This window comes from Anopheles aquasalis, chromosome 2 (genome assembly GCF_943734665.1).
Source record: "Anopheles aquasalis chromosome 2, idAnoAquaMG_Q_19, whole genome shotgun sequence".
NCBI classification, from domain to species: domain Eukaryota; kingdom Metazoa; phylum Arthropoda; class Insecta; order Diptera; family Culicidae; genus Anopheles; species Anopheles aquasalis.
Genome location: NC_064877.1, coordinates 27,610,001 through 27,627,049, shown reverse-complemented (window position 1 = coordinate 27,627,049; position 17,049 = coordinate 27,610,001). Strand labels below are relative to the sequence as shown.

At 51.0% G+C, this 17,049-nt stretch overlaps 1 protein-coding gene across 9 annotated transcripts in view; it reads left to right on the top strand.

Annotated features, from left to right (window-relative positions):
• LOC126571604 (tensin-2) overlaps positions 1-17,049 on the top strand; it is a 101,964-nt gene that overhangs the window by 35,855 nt on the left and 49,060 nt on the right. Inside the window, exon 1 of one of the 9 annotated variants that reach the window (XM_050230264.1) lies at positions 10,083-11,282. The exons of the other annotated variants lie outside the window; for them this stretch is intronic. Coding sequence (XP_050086221.1) covers positions 11,232-11,282 — 51 coding nt within the window. The 5' untranslated portion in view covers positions 10,083-11,231. Of the gene's footprint in view, positions 1-10,082; positions 11,283-17,049 lie in introns of those variants that run through there. 9 annotated transcript variants of the gene reach the window in all.

Genomic DNA, 17,049 nt, shown 5'->3' with positions numbered 1-17,049 from the left:
GCAAGCAACCTGATGTCCGGGCACTTCGTGCAATTTCACCGAAAGGGAGCCCAGTCAAGCGGCATTACAGCCCCTCTGGAGAATGGTGGAAACCACTGACGACCTCACGACGATCGTAGGATCGAGGTAACGGTACGGAGGTGTGTAATGCTCCCGGTGATGGTGGTCGAATCTCGGATGCTCCGTCGGCTTTCGGCTTTCGGTTTCGACGATACAGTGGGCACAATTTTAGCTAATCCCTACCGCAGCTACCACCCGAACTCACTCTCTCCGGTTGGTCTATGATTTGGGATTCCATCGCAAGACGGTGTGAGGACGATGCGGCGGTGACGGTAGCAGCATGGCGCGATTGAGTGGCGTACAACGTGAACCCCATATATGGGTAAGCATAATGCAGCCGATGGATTGGATGCTGGAATAATTGAGTCAAATATGGAAGTGAAAAGCTTTCCTCTCTCCCAACCCGAACCATGGACACGGGTTTGGAAGCGACTTTCTAGCCCTTCTCGATCGCATCGCAACACGCCGCTCGATAGCAAAACCGTTCGGAGATTTTCTAATGAATCTTGGCCCCGGGTTTGGCCTTTTTCGGGCGCATGGCGTAGCTGAAGAAAACTCACCACGGCGGGGGGGGATAGTTTTCTTCTGACGTATTTTACGTGCTGGTCGCTAGTGTACCGGGCCTGCGGCTTTGAAATCCTGCCTACCTGCACCACAGATGACGCAGATTAATGATGTACCGTGCAGACGTTTGACGACTAAATTTAGAACGAACACGATCGGCCAACATTTCCTTGCGATGATCTGGAACGCATCAAAGTGGCTCCAGCGGACCGCTTTTCCGCCCCAAAAAAACGGGAAGAGCGCGAAATGATCGATAGCTTTTAGTGCGCTCACTCCTCCTCTCCTTCTCCGAACCCCTCGTGAGTGCATTCCTTTGGGGCAACCCTGCTGCTTGAGGACAGGACAGGTTCGTTCGGCAGCAGCTCATCTCATGTACTCGTCGAACTCCATCAAGATCGAACTGAAACGCTCTGTACTACTCGCGTTGCAGAACAGGAACGCCCCGCGGTTGTCAATGGTTGCGGCAATTAACTCTGCCAACGGGGTAAAACAATCCCATTAATGCCGTTTAGTGATGCTATCAAAAGCTTCCCTCGATGATCGTTAAATTGATCACCGTTTAATGGTGTTGCAGTGAGCGCAGCTGTTTTACGGGCAATTGCGCTTAAACTTCTCATTCGCCAGCAATTGGCTGGGTTCCGTTATCGTTATCCGTAGTCCGGTTATGCTATCGGCCGGTTTGCTTCTCATCGGCCTTCCCTCGGTTCTGGTTTGATAGCTTTATCTGTGGTGGACTTTTCAGTGTGTGCGCGGTGTGTTTGGAAACCTGAGTAACAGGGTTCTCGTTCGGAAATCACAAACATGATGCTCGTTCATCCACATACTGCTGCATCTTCTCGCAGGAGGTCGCTCCGAAAATGGAATCCATTCACCGATCGCACGCGAATGATCGGTTCCATTCAGCAGCAATCCCGACCATCGAACACATTATTCCATTTTCTTCAATAAATCGTTTGGCACGTACCAGATCGACTGTGTGTGCGTTTCTGTGTGATTCGGAGGCGCTCTAGGGCACAAGCTGCGAATCACCATGGGTGGTTCTCGGTGGTCCACGGTAGTAGCACGGTCCGACCGCGGCCAGTAAGCTGCAATTAATCCGAAGGTCAATTTCACTCTTGACGATGGTGGTGGTGGTGGTGGTGGTGCGGAATGGTGTGCTGCCAATGATGGTGGTAGCGGCAGCAGCAAACGTTTGAGAGAAAATGGAATTAAACGATGGTGATTTATAATCGTCGATTAACGGTCCTGTGTCCCCTCGGGGCGTACCAATTCGCCGTATGATTGCGGGGAGTGAGGGCGCTTAAGAGCATTTGAATAATAGGTGTCAGTTGCGGGTTTGACCCCGCCGTCCGAAAAAAGAGACGGGAGCCACCAACGGCGGTAGTTTTTGTCTTTCGGTTGCTTTCTTCTGTTTGCCTTTTTGTTTTAGGCTACCGGCTTAAGGTTGAGGGGATTCTAAAACTCCACTGTCTCTACCATACAGTAGAATGCATTTACTTTGTAGTACTAGAGCTTGTTGGAGTGTTCCCGTGATGCGAAAGTAGCTTTATGTCCTTCAACTTCTTATATTAAAACATCTAGCGATCGTGGTTCAGGTGGTAAGCACGTTTGACAAGCAATCAGAGAAGAATCATGGTTTGAAATCCATCGTAAAACCAGTTGACGTGTAGAGAAAGGCATTTAAACATTCCTCAAGTATGAAATCGGATCCCTTCAAATAGCTCCATTTTCAATATCGAAATGCTTGACGGGGGAGGTGCGCTGCCCTTCACGCTCACGCGCCGCCCTCCTGTTATGCTTTTCTAATTCTGGACGATTGCACAAGCGGTGGCCCCGGGACGCGGTATAGGTCTTTCCGGTCGTAACCCCCCGTGTGGTATAATGGTCGGTCGATGGTCAAAACAACATCGAGAGCAAGCAGCAGCAGCAGCAGCATCAATGCCACCACTCCTTTCGCGCTCCCTTTTGCAGGGCCACGATGTTCTCGGTACGTTTGCTGTCCAGCGGAGGCGAGGCGCACGTCTCTACTCGTCTTCTGATTGAGTATCGCTAGCCAGTAGTGTGGACCCGGCGGTCCGTTGGTAAGCTAATAGCTCCGTCGAAAGGTGGAGGTGTGCGCTGCTCTCGGGTGTTTACACGTTCTGTCCGAGGTCAACATACGCGAAGAGAAAATGTGACCCCGATAACGCTCGAACGGCCACAACCAGAACTTGAACTCAAGGGTTGGCTGTAAAGGAGGAAGGCCTTCTCCGTGTACACCATCTTCGCGTTTGCTAGAAACTAAAACGAAACGAGACGACCCATTGAGGGAGCGCGCAATGCTCCACCAAGCAAGCAGGTACGATCGTCCAGGAGGGACCAGCGTTGATTGACTGGTTGATTAAAGTGCGTTAACTGTTTACCGTTTCCACACACACCACGCGCCCGCGCGCAAGGGTCTCCGTTTAATGGTGAAACATTCCCTCCCGGGAAAGAAGAAGGAGGAGGAGGAGACGTTGGTATTGCCATTTGTGCCTCTATCCTGGCGCACGCGCTCTGGCCAGCGAGCTAGCGAGGCAGGCGGAGCAGGAGGATGAAAAATCGGTTTCCATTTAGTTTTCATCAGCCAGTTCGATGTTGGCCAAACACCGAAACGTGCAAACCGTATTTAACGGTTGCTTCGCAACCTTAGCTCGGGCCCTCCAGTGTGCCACATCCTCTGCTTAGCAGCTGCGCACTGGCCGGCGGATCGGATTCTCCTCCGGATGGTGGTGGACCGCCGAGCCGGTCAAGTTCGTTAAGGCGAGCGATCGAGCAAAATCTGGACGTTTTAAAAGTCGATCGTCGATACCTGCGCAGAATCTACGTTGATTGCCCGGCGGAAGTGTTGGTCTGATGCTGCTGGTTAAACAAACAAACAGACCTCGAGCACCGACTCGCCGAGCGATCCAGATTCAACCCGCTCCGTGTCCGTGTCCGTAGCATGGCGTGGTACATTCCTTCAGATCCAACGAACACCCAAAACCACCCGCATTAGGAGGTCCGGGGTGGGGTGTGGGATTTTCCTTTCGACCACTGAACCAGTGAACACTCGCTCGCTGGGTCACTAGTGGTCTCCGAGGGTTGTTAGTCTGCGTGCTGTGCTGGCAACCTGGCAACTGCGAGCGCTAACCAGACACGCGATGCAGACTATCCGCACGATCAGACCGATCCGCTGCCTCGCTGCCGTTGGTGGCAGCAATTGTGTAAACAATAGTAACCAACACCCCTCGGTCACCTACACCTTGGCACACAGACAGTCCCATGGTGCAGAAGGGGGGGGAGGGAGCGAGGGCACACATGATAAATGTATTGGCAATTTAAAATTTCTCTCCAACAACCGGCCACGCAGCGTGTTCTGCCTTTTCTCACTCACCTTGGTGGTGAGTCGTGGTCGCGGTGCACCGGGAAGGGCACCGGGATGAGATAAATGAGGCTGCGAAGCTGAACTGAACAGGCGGTGGTCGAGGGTGGTCGCCGGCTTGCGGCTGGTGTTGCGTGCGAGCATAGCTATGCGGCAGAACCCGTTTCTGGATCAAGAATTCGCCGATCGCGGCCATTCGTGCGAAGCGTGGTCACCGGAATCGATCAGCACTCGGTTAGCTGGTTGGCCGTTGGCCGAAGTGAATTGGTGGCAGGAATTTCTACAGCTCGTAGGTGGTATTGGAATGCACCCTCGGTGGTTGTGCCCGAATGCGAATGCACTTTCTATGCTGTCGCAATGTGGGTGAAGATTTTTTGATTTTTAAAAGTGAAGAATTTCTTAAATTTAAATTATCTTAATAAGAAGTTTCATTTATTCCTTAAATCCTAATAAATAATTCAATTTTCTTCTCTTTTCCAGGTAATACCAATTCCCTATTCACCTTTTGACCCACAAAAGGTATTAGTAAGTATTCAATATCCTCGATCCTTCCTCAATCTCCTACGAAAACGAACTGTTAGCGTTGAGAAACAATTGCATTCATCCTGTCCCAGCCACAGACAGGCAGCAATTGCTCATGGGCCCCCACTCAATCACCACTTGTCGCGATGAATTGGCTCTTTTGAAAATGGCTGAAAACTAATTTACCACTTCGCTAGCTTCAAGCAGCAGCAGCAGCAGCTGCTGCCCAACACAACACTTGATGCGCAATCGCATTATCATCCCCCGAGCGATCAACGAAATGCCGCTCTGTTGCTCTTTCATTTGCATGCTCGCGAGAACTCATCTGCATAAGTGCAGAATGCTAGTCAGTCCAGTCCAGTCAGTCAGCCGACTGTTCCCACTAAATCACATGCTCCTTAGATAGCTAGTTTGTTCTGACAGCAAGGCAGGCCCGAAGGACGTATGACAGAGACTCTCGAACGCTGGATAGTAATCAGGCGGACGCGACTAGGACCCCGAGGGGCGGCAAGCAATCTTGAAATCGTTTTGAATGTCATGCATTTATGCAAAGGTCCAGGTTGACGGGCGATCAGCCCCGGTGGATCGGTGTTACAATTTATCGGTGGAGTGTTGCAGCACGGCGCACTGGGAAATTATTATCGAATTAGAAACAGTTTGAACGAATGATATGATGAGGATGCGTGTGTATGTAGCGACTACCATAAATCAACCGCGTAAAAGGCGCCCTTTTTTATGCCCGCCTGTGTCTCGGAATAATAGCCGGAAAGCATGTGTCGTGGCGTGAAATTTGTGCGATCCTTTATTAGCCAGGCCCGGTTTGGTGGCCGTGTCCCTTGGGGCCCGCTTCGCCGGTACCGAGAGAGTTCTGTCATGAAAGCAGCATCAAAGGGGAAGAGTTGGAGTTGGCCAACGAACTGGTGAGATGCATGCAGCAGCGAAAAAAAACAGAGAGAGAATCCCGTTAAATTGTCGTGACCTCAAGGCGCGCTTCCATTGCGAGCGAGGCCACAACACTGGCTGCGGTTAGGGCGCGGACGAGCCGCCGATAAACAAATCGCAAGCAAGCAACAGGCTGCTTGCTCCCGGCAAACGGTTCACTGGTGCGGTCTTTGGGGCGAATCCGGCCACTTGAGATAATTCTCCCGGAGACACGCCATTCCGCTGGCGTGCTAGCTAACCGGACATCGGGACTGTGCGTTCGTGGTCTGTAAATGTGCGAAAACTAATAAACTGGCAGAAGGGTAATTTATTGGACAATTGCTCGTGGGGTACCACAAGGAAATTAAATGTCTTCACTTCGCTCGCACCCTTCGGCATCCAAACCGCGGGTTCAATTGCCATTTCTTCTGCGCTTCTTCCCACAGTGGCTCTTCTGGGGTGTGCTTTTCTTCTCCTTGGCACCACACATGTACTCGGAGGGATCCATTACCCGGCGTGATCGCGATCACGATCGATGGTTTGCCTCTCTGGCCGATGCCGTTTCCTAGAGTGCGTGTCAGCCATGATTAGTCTACTGCGGTATGGCATTTCCCATGGGCGCTTGGCCGGACTTGGGATCCCCTATGCTGTGGCCGCGGCCACATATCTGTCCGCACCTTGCAGATCCGATCGAGAGGCGATGGTAACGATTTGCTGACGACTTGGGACTTGTTACGGGGAGGGCCAGAACCATAAAAATGCTTCCTCAGCAAACATTAATCGTCGTCGTCGTAGTCGTCGTCGTCGCCGTGCCTGGTGAATGGATGGTGTTATGAAGATGTTTGTCAGCATAAGCAGAAGGAGGAATCAGGAGGAATGGAAAGCTGGAAAACAGAGCCAGAGCGGGAGAACGTTATGACGCTCGTAAATCTGCGTTGCCCTTTTGCTTTCCAAACGACTTTCAGGTTGCTCCGCAAGAGAAGGAGAAGGAGTTTTCCGCAATCAGCCAGTGTTTGATGGAAAGCCAAGATGATTCCAATTCCAAATGCCCAAGGCTAATGAGCACTAGAAAGCACCGAAAAACGGGGGTGATTGAGATGATCAAACATAAGCATCAGCGTCCGAGCGCACTTTGGCCGCACCATCCTTGAGGTTATTTTTATCGGAAAAGAACTCCAATTCAGCTGCGATTGAAAGATCACCCCTTCTGTTAGGCGCCACATCCGCAGCTCAAGTAAGAACGACCTCTGGTACTAATTTGGGGATGGGAAAACATTCCACCATCGCTAATGCCAATAAATTATGTTTCGTTGGTTCTACGCTAATCATCCGGTACGTCAGCTTAGCTGCCAATTCATCTGCAGCGTTTAACGATCGACAACCGACGTGTATGCTTCATGCGAAAACATCAACCTTTTGCTTGTTGTGATGGCAGCATCGCAGCATCCTATCCCTTGTCAAGTGTGTTCCGGTCCGGTGAGGGCTCACCTCACCGTCATGGCGTGTTACCCAACGCATCAAGTCGATCATGTTGCCGGCGTTCCTGGCGTCTAACCGCATCAGACAGCACAGCACATGAGGTCGTTAGCGGCGGTGCCCTCTGGGGCCACCTTTTTATATATGTTTTGATTGAATCATTTTCCGCATCATCCGCCGCCCCGGGGGCCGCTGACAAGTTTTACGTCTTCGCCATGCCGGAGGAACCTGTGCCCGGAGCGAACAGAATTCCCGTTGCAAACACCTCCCATTCCAGCATTCCCTTGGCGAGGCACAGGATGCCGCTAAAGATGCTATTGGCTGGCGGGCTGGCAGGCATGCAGAGTCGGTGCTAATGGAAGGCATAATATTATGCTTGGAGGCAGGCAGGCAGGCCATCAAGCTGCGTGTTGTGGACGGTTGAATATGCTATTTTTGACAGCCAGGAATGCACGGTTGGCCGGATGTATCTGCTGAACTCGCAAGCTCCCAAGTAGTTAACTTTTTTCGCGTCACACCATTTAGAATGTGCAAACATCAATTTCACGTAGCATCGCAAACGATTAACAGAAGGGATTTATTGGAGTCGGCTGATTAGAGACCAGCATAAAGGAAGACCGCACTATATGGATGCGGACATTGACTGATCGATTAATAGGGAGGCCTCACTCCTTACTCTATTGGATGCCAAAGTGTGTGTCCTTCCGAGCCGATACAATGCGCTAATTGTCGAATCGACCTTGCAATCGATGGAACTTCCAAATTTCTCTTATCGCCAGCTTTCTCCAGGGCCACTCCAGGTGAAAGGCACTACGGCAGTCACTGCTTGGAGGGCTCCGGTCCTTAATGCGTTGGAAATGTGGCGTGGAACGTGTGTAATGATGATTGAATGATACACTCCATCCCAAAAACCTGTCCTACACCTGACGCTTCTTCAGTAAGAGCGATATAATGAATTAATTAAATTTCATTTTAGACCTCCAAAAACACTAATCGCAGTAGCGCCTACGCATCTTTAGCGATGGTTTCCCCGCAAAACTTTTCTCCACTCGGAAGAAACGAACCACGATGATTGATTAGAAGCTTGCTGGTGGTAATGGTGGATAAGATGTAATTCGCTCATCCGATTGAGTGCTTTCGACGCGGGGCGTTTCGAGGCGCCAAAAAGTGGAACAATGTCGTGGAATTTTCCCTCCCGCGTGTGGGTGGTAAGGACCACCATGGTAACCATCCCTACACCGGGACCAACAATGTATGCTCAACGTCGCGCACGGAATTCCGGAATGTGCATTAAATTAAACCCGAACATACCGCACCACTCCTACGGGCATCAATCGACGCCCGCTGTTTATGAGCTCATTCCACACCAGACGATGTACGCAGCGTGGCAGCAGCAGCAGCAGCAGCAACATTTGAGCGCAAGATCGAACGTAATGCCGAATGTGTTCTTTATGTGTTCCAGATGGTGGTTCGAATGGAAAGATGCAGTCGAGCAAACCGCTTCTCCCGGCCGCGTGGAGGCTTATAACATTTCCATCCATCACATTGCATTAGCATGTCGCCAGTGGCAACCCAAAAGGTGCGGGGAGGGGCCCTTACGTCGACATGAATTTCACCACCCACACGCGGACGATGTCCTTGGCACAAATCACATCACAACTGGCGGCTGGGGCGTCTGGCTCCAGCGAAGGAGAAACACTCTCGCATTAACAGGCGAAACCCAAAAAGCGGCGAAACCTGGACCAGGACCGCGAAAGCGAACCGAGAACCGCTCGCGTTCGGTTCAGCGAGTTGGAAAATCAATAACCATTGTTGGCAATGGACGCCTGGAATGATGGTAACCGACATCAGAAGGCCCCTGCTACCCTCAAGAAGGTGTGCCTATCTGGGTCTGGCGGAAGCATGACTCACCGAAGGAAGAGAGCGAATTTATGCATCCTGAACCCAACAGGGCACCAGTCCCTTCGTTTGTCTAGCGTTTATTAATCGTGAAACAGCTGTTGGAGTGGAGACCTCTGCGTCACCGACCTCGACGGGTGTGATGGCGTCTTATTTTTAAGTGGCTTTCGCTTGTTTACTTTGTGCACTATTAATAGGCGTGATTGCTACAGACGACGCTGCACATTCGCACACCGAATTCTTTGTATCGTGATGACAACATGGCGTACCCTTTTTGGGGTGTCCTTCCCTGCTGCCTCACAGGAACGTAATGTCGTTAATTGCAAAACACAATTTAAGGTCGCACGTGCCCGTTGACTAGGTGCCAAATGCACCGACGGATCATGACATTGTCCTTCATCTGTAGATCGCAATGTTCTCACTTTGTTTGTGAGAATCCTTGATCATGGAGGTCAGTTTCAGATTGGGAGAAAGTATCACGGAAATCATCTCGATCTTCTTGTGGCCCCTGAAGTGAGCTCCAGCTGGATCTGAGCGCTTTCGCGCATCGCAGCATCTGTTGTGAGCGTTCGCGAAGACCATCGCCGTCGTCGATCGGACGATCGTTCGGATCGCGAGAGCGAGTGTCTGCGAGAGCGTTCGGTGCAGAAAGGGCCAAGCCCCATTGGGGGGGGTGTTTTGCATGAGAGCTTCGCGCTGAGAGCGCTGCGGCGACCACCCAAAGCAACTGGCAAGAACTGCGAACGTAAGCAAGAACGCATCGACCGCGGACACGCAAACGCGTTCTTCCTTCTGTTCTGCTGGCCATTCCATACCTGTTTCTTTTATTTTTTGTGTGGCTTTCACGCCACACCAAGCCACGGATACCGTTCATACCTGGCGTCCTCCATTCCTTCCTTTCCCGGTGGTCGATTAATTTCAAAATGATCCGCACGACTTGCAGCCTTCGGGGATGGCGATGACGGTGGTGAGAAGAAAGAAAGCCGAAAGATCGCGGAACCGCGAAACAAACCAACAACAACAAAAAAAAACCGGGGGTCCAAAGCGCGAAGAACCGCGAGCCATCGACATGAAAAGCCTTCGCCTCATCCAGGAGGCCGCAGCGCTTGCCCCATCATCATCAAGCCTTCTTCGCCGGTTGCGTTGCGTTGGGTGACCGACGGTTCGGAACACGATGCCGACACCGACGACGACGACGACGCTGGCGAGGGCTTTTGGCTCTCGGTCGCTCTCACTCGTGACAGTCACGAACCATCCTTCAGAGCAGCAACACGTGCGTGATCATCAGAACGGCGCCGGTTTCGCGTTGCGCCCCTTCTTTTGCTGCCGCTCTGTTCTGTCGATGAAGGAACTTGGGGCCTCATCGTGTGTCTCTGTGTGTGTCTGTGCGCAAAAAGGGAGTTGCTGGCTCATGGAGAACGCCAGCGTGTAGCGCAGGTTGATCGAAGAAGGTGTCCGGTGCTTAACGGTGCCTCTCGTTCGCTTGTTGGTCGGTGCCTAGACATGGTTTGCCCAACGCCGCAAATATGTAACTAGCCAATCCACCGGTTCCGTGTCTCTCTCTTGCGCGTGTGTGTTTCTGTGCTTTTGTGTGTTTTTCCGATTGGCCCCTTGCACATCTTCCCCCCCCGTTTTTCTGCCAAGGTGCAAGGTGGATTCTGCAACGTGCAACGCAACCCAGCGCTGTTCCTTCCAGCACTTCGAGTGTCCGGATTCCCGTTTTCGCTTATCTTAAAGTTAGTCGCCTGGAGAAGCCTTTCCATCCAGCTTGGTCGATAAGGGCCTAGTACTAGTGTTTGCTTAGTGTTCTGGCAGATTTATGTCGCTCTGACCGGTGGAGACAAGCAGGTGCGGCCAGTTAGTCAGCCAGCTAGCTGGCGAAAGAACGCGAAAGCTCATTCACGATCACGCGCACCGTGGCTCTACTCAAGCGGTCTTATCGAACGACACGCATCGAGAGCAATTAGGCTCGTTGATACGCGAACGGTGCGCTTATCAGCTTCGCACCTTCTGCCACGACGTTGGCCGGTTGTCTAGGTGTGTCACGATATTGTTTACTAAAGTGCTCTGTGTGGGTGTGTGTTTGGAACGTGGTGTTCTGTGGGTGGTTCTAGTGTACAACAGCAACATCAGTTTGCGTATTGATTGATTTGATCGATGCCCCAGCTGCTCTGATCACTGCTCGCGTTGGTGTGTATGTGTGTGTCGCGTTCTTATCAGCGTTATTGTAACCTGCGTGCGTTTGCAACAGAGAACCAAATAGATAAAGATTGTGGCTGTTCGCATCATCAACCGTCGTCTAGCATCATGAGCGGTCAGTGAGCAGCACATCGATCGATCGCAGCGTTTGGTTTCGGATCTGTTGCTGGCGAACACACATAGCAACCAGCAACCAGCAACCAGCACCATGATACGCGTCAATTCGCAGTCATTCAGTCTGTCCAGCACGCTGAAGAAGGTACGACCAAAGGGAGTTCGCCGGTTGACTTCCTCGAGAGGGGTTAACCCGGCTGGGGAATGGAACTAATCAGGGTGGCCCGCATGTTCATCAGGGGTTTCTGCTGTGTGCGGCGTTAATTTTTATCCTACCAATCTTTCCAACATCCGAGACCTACGAGGCAGCACGAGAGGAGAGGACCTACAGCATAGCACAGGGAGAACACATGCCATGCCGGTTCTGTCGTTGTTTGAAATGATTTTCTGTAGTCGTTTAAAATGTTTACTCACCCATTTCGGCCTTTCGGTTGCCTTCGGGGCGAAGAAAATTCCCGGGAAATGGTTTTACAGTTTGTCGTAATGCAGCGAACATGTTTATTTACAAACGTGAACGAGTTTCATTGCAACATCACGTGACCTTGCTCGAATGGAATCTTTAATGTAAAGAAAAGTTGGTTAGAAACAGCTTGAAGTAGATGGAAAACTCACTGTATTATGTACAACAGGACTTAGAAAACGAGTTTTATAGAGAAACGTTCCCCAAGACGATCGCCATCGTTTGCCGAATCGATCACGAGACGAAGAAAGTCGTCGTTTTCCCGATCGAAAAGACATGAATCAATCAAAACAAACATCAAGCCGTGGCTGCTGCATCCCCTTCTGTCACGACGGAACACGGCGACGCCTCTATACCGATCGTTGTGGCCGTGTTCGGACGACGGAATCTAAAACATCGATCTTAACGGGGTCCATGGTCCGTGGCATCCATGGGTGTTACAGTTTTAGCAGCAACAACAGTGCAAGCAGACGCTACAGGCCCTTTTCTCCCTACGAGACTGTCCGGGGCACCACCGCCATATGCGCCAACGGACAGCGTTGCAACGACAACTGACCTACTAATCACTTTTACTTGTTCGCATGCTTCCCGTCCGGTCCGTCCGACTACATCGATCTCTTGGTCGTGCACGGCCGGATCATAGTGTACCAAGCGACGACAACGACAACAACGACAACGACGACGATGACGGCAGAAACACGAAATCGTTCATCGTTTCGCATCAGATCCGTGGACGGGGCGAGCAAACGATCATTCCGGTGGAGGAGGAAACCTCCATGAAACGCCATGTGTTGGCACGATGCTGTGCGTTGGCGAAGCAATCGAATTCCTTGTGCAGATGTGCCCTGGCCGCGACTGGCGAAAGGCGAGCTGAAGAAGTGCAACTTCATAATTGCACACCCCCGGGTGTGCTGGGCCGTTCGTACCACAATGCGTTATTAATCCAATCTACACGGCGCCGGAGCAGAGAACTGAGGGGACTCTGCATGGAATTTCTGCACTCTTTCGCCATTTCTTGTTCTGAGGTTTTTGTTTTTCGTTTTAAGATTCCTTCCCTTCGCTGCCATGCCACTAGGAACAAGGGAAACCATTTTATTCCGAATTCTCCATCGCTGGCGTTGCTCAAGCCCAGCAGCGGCGGTGATGACCGACTTGCAGTCGAGTAGTAGTTGTCTGGATGTGATTTAATTAATTAACGTCCATTCGGCGACTCTGTTGGGAGTTATGCCTTGGGAGGATTTAAGCGAGAGTTAATGATTCTTCGTCCGCGCTGCTGTACAGCATCCCCCGGTGGAACTGCGCTGCTGTTGCTCATAATGTTGTTGTTTTCGCGAGCTGAACATTCCGTGCATTCGTTCGCCAGTCAGGCAAGACTGGATTTGCTACTGGTGTTCCCTTTTAATCCCACATCGTCTTAAGGAACAACGAGACCCCCCTTATGCCAGGGTGCTTGTCAAGAACTCTCCCCCAAGAAACTGGCAATGCTGTTGCTGGCGGCTGACTGTTGTTGCTGGTGGCGTCCAGCGCAATTAATCACACCTGTCAAACGGGCGAACGGGGAGTTTTTATTTTTCAAGTTGGGACGCGGGGACAAGGGGAGGTCAAACCGCGGGCATTGGCATTCCATTCGGCCAGAGGCGGTCCCCATCTCCGCCCTCTCTTCCACGTTACGTGCCGTATCCGAATTATTATGAATCCAACTCCGGTTTTCGGTGGTGATCACGATTCGTTGGTGAAACATGATTTCCGTTCTTCCGTTCGGTTCGGTTTCTAGTGTTTTCGGTACAGGACTGGCGCCGGGCAAATGTTGTCACCAGCAGCAAGGATCAAACATGAACACGAACCTCCCGGGATCCGCCGGGCGTAATCCTGCGTTCTGTGCAATCGACTCTGTGCAGAGAACCACTTCGTCGAATCCCCTGATGTTCCGTGTTTGAGACTTCGAAGAAAAGATGTCCAAGATTCCCTGTTGTGTGTGGTAAGAGGGTCAAGAGAGACTGAGAGAAACGTGTTCCTGTGGCCATTCCGCCAATAGCACACACAGCCACATGCACACGCACCAGGAGAAATAAACGGTTAAAAGACTAATAAACCATGCAAATCACGTTCTATGGGTCCGGTTTGGTGAGGACGGACGGAAATTTGGATACTTTTTTGAAGTCTTTTTTTGTTTCGTCTTCGCCGTCGTCCCCGTCATCATCGGTGTTGCTGTTCATGCTGTGACCGACCCTTCCTTCCTCTTCTTCTCACTCCGTGTGATCGCGGGGGGACGTAAGGTATCGTTGTCTTTCGTCAGAACCGATTCCTCGGCCAATGCTTTTCGGCTTTTCGGACGCACAACCACCATGTTCGTGATAATCCAACCTTTCCTGTGCTCATTTTGCTGTTCTTAGCAGTTTGTGGCTGCTGCTGCTGCTGCTGTCGGTTGATGTTTGCTTCTTTTCGCTGTTGTTTTTAAAAATATATATATGTTTCTACCCCGTACAATCGAGCATTGGTCAATGCGAAAACCTTTTGTTTCGTCTGTTTGTTTTTCTTCTTATTTTGTCAAAGAAACGTTAAAAAAGCGTGTCCATCCTTGTGCCTTGTGTGTGCATTGTTGACCGCGACACTTGCCAAGCGAACACTTTTGCATTGTTTATTGTTCTTTTTGGGAAGGGGGAGGCCAGAGGATCCAATGGAAATCTAGTAACACTAACACTTGGTCCTGGTGTGTTGGGTGTCACACCTCTTTCGAATTCGCATTTTAGTTCGCGCGCCATTGCGTTATGCGCGCAAATCAGTCCCGGAAAGTGTTCATATAAAGCGGCACCCAGAATCGATCGTGGTACCAGAGCACATGGCGGAATCCGACGGAAGCTTCAAAAGTAACGGAAATGAATTTATGATTTTATGGTGCGGCTCTCGGGCTGGACTAACGAAGGATCGCTCTGGCCGATCATAAAGTCCCAAGCGTTGGCCAAACGTCGCTTCCTTAAGATGCCGTTGCTGTTGTTCTACGCATCTATTGGTGCTACGGCACGATTCTGAGAAGTGATCGTGCTTGGGATGCTTGGCTGTTAGACAACAACAAAAAAAAAACTTCTGCCAGGCCGGTTGCCCTGTTACCTGCTTCTGGAAGACGCAATACGCACGCCAAGGGAAAGGTTATCTTTCGGGGAAGCGAACCCAAAAGGCAAACGTCGACCTTGGCAAGAGAACCAGGCAGACCGTATAGACGGGCGGACGCGATAAGCGGACGCGTCGACATGTATGGTGGCGCCAGAACAATTCCATACATGCATTCCACGAGAACCACGAACTGTCGCTCGTCATGTCGCTTGGTAAGTGGGAACGCCAATGACTAAACTACGGTGAACTCGTGGCGACAAACAAGCGACCTGCTCAAGAGTATGAACACGGCAACCACGATGTAACTCGTTTAACAATCAATCATCCACCAAACGGTAGTACATTGGATTGGTAAGGAACTCGGTGGCATGGTTCGCGAAACGGGTATCATCCTGACAATTACTGCTACACGAACTCCAGGACCAGGGAGCGTTTTGATGGATCGGTTCCGGAAATTTAGGGAAAAGCACGGGACCAGATCCAGGTGCTAACGTCGTCACCGTCGTCGACCATGTCCAGGTGCACCGATTATGATAATGTTCCATTGTGTGCCATGTGTGGTTCTGGCTGTGTGTGCATGCGTGTTGGAGTGAACTGAACCGAACGAGAGCGACACACCAAATGCTTGCTAATGATGCCAATTCATGTTGGCAGCCAGCCCTCCTGCGGTCCCGGGACGGTACGTGGCTCAGAACCGTTCTGCTTTGTTATTCGAGAAGCGTCCTGGTGCTGGCGTCCGTCCTGGAGTCCTTCCCTCGAATGTTTCCTTCCGTGTGTCAGAAGAGGAAGAGGAGAGAATCTGCGTGGTGTGGTGCGTGAGGTGAGCAGAGTGTCTGCTTCCTGTCTGAATGTTCGGTTCAGTTCTTGAAGCATCTTCCGGGAGGGGAGGGAAACCGAACGAGCCACAATTAGTCGTGTTTGACAGCTTCAATATCACGATAGAGACGAGTGCTTTCGACGCAGCCACCACATCTGTCGGATGAAACAACAGCGATCGTCTGCATAATGGCGATGGAATGGTGTCGTGGTTTGATTTACGTTCCTTCTGCTTCGCCAATCTTAAATCATCAACTCACCAAGTGCGAGGAGCTAGCATCCGAATGACCGAGACCGGGAATGCTTTCGCGGAATCTTGAATTGAAAGATCAGAAGCTGGAAAATAGCAAAAGAATCCCCGGGGGTCGCAAGCCTGGGATGTGGCTATTTTTAGGGGAAACCAATGAGTTGGAAACCAATGTGAGAACTGCGTTTGCCCTCGTTTTTCGCTGGTTCTGGCTTCTCGTGCCACTCCAAACGATATTCGATGACTAGGTCGAGTCCGAGTCCGTTGGCGAATAATAGTTGTAATGTATTACACTTGGCATCCACAGAGAGAAAAGCGAAGATCTTCATTGGAAATTCTTCAACAGAGAGAGATAGAGAGAGAGAGCAGGGGTGTTCTAAGCAACGGGTGATATGGTTAATGTTTGAACAAACCAAGGAATGTACACATTCCACTCGATGAGCTCAACTGGTGCGCGGCACTTCTGTTGCTGCCTTCTGTTGCTCAGCAGCAAAGCAGAAGTACCAAGTACCTCTACTACTTGGTGCTAGTGGGGCCGATCGGCAAGTGAAACTCACTTACCTCCTCACCATAACTCAAAACGTGTGCAGAACATAAGTTGTTGAATGAGGCAGCGCTGCGTAATGTTTAGAAATATCCTCTCGCGTCATTGAATCGCCGCCGGAATTTGGAATGGTGAACCCCCTCCTCTGTAAAAATAATCCATGACGCTGACCACACATTCACAGTGGGGGGCGCGTGTAGCGTTCCGCAAAGTGGCTGCTAGCTGACATGATAGGGCTGCAGTTTTTCGTAAGACATCCGACGATCCACGATTGAAGCTACGAAAGAACGAACGGAGTTACACAACCGCAATCGGAGCCAATCAATATTGATATTCAAATACCAAGGCGACCCGGCAAAACGTTTAGCAAAATTGCAACTCATTTTAGAGACCTATCAACCAACGGAACACCCGTAACCTGCGCTCCGTTGTAGCTCCGAGGCATCCTTTCGCCTGCCACACATCGCAGCATGAATAAATCGGTTTTTCTTACATTTTTATGGTTGTTGTTGTTGCAAACCTCACCTACCACCTAATGATAGTAATTTGATTGCTGTTACGACCTACCCCATAGCAGAGCAAAGGAGGAGGAGGAGGAGGAGGAGGAGGAGGAGGAGGAGGAGGAGGAGGAGGAGGAGGAGAAGGGAGCTTTTAGAACCAAAAGGGGGCAGGGATAGGTTCCGAGTGATTTATTGGCGGCTGCCGGTAACTTATAGCACCAACTGCCAGAAGGC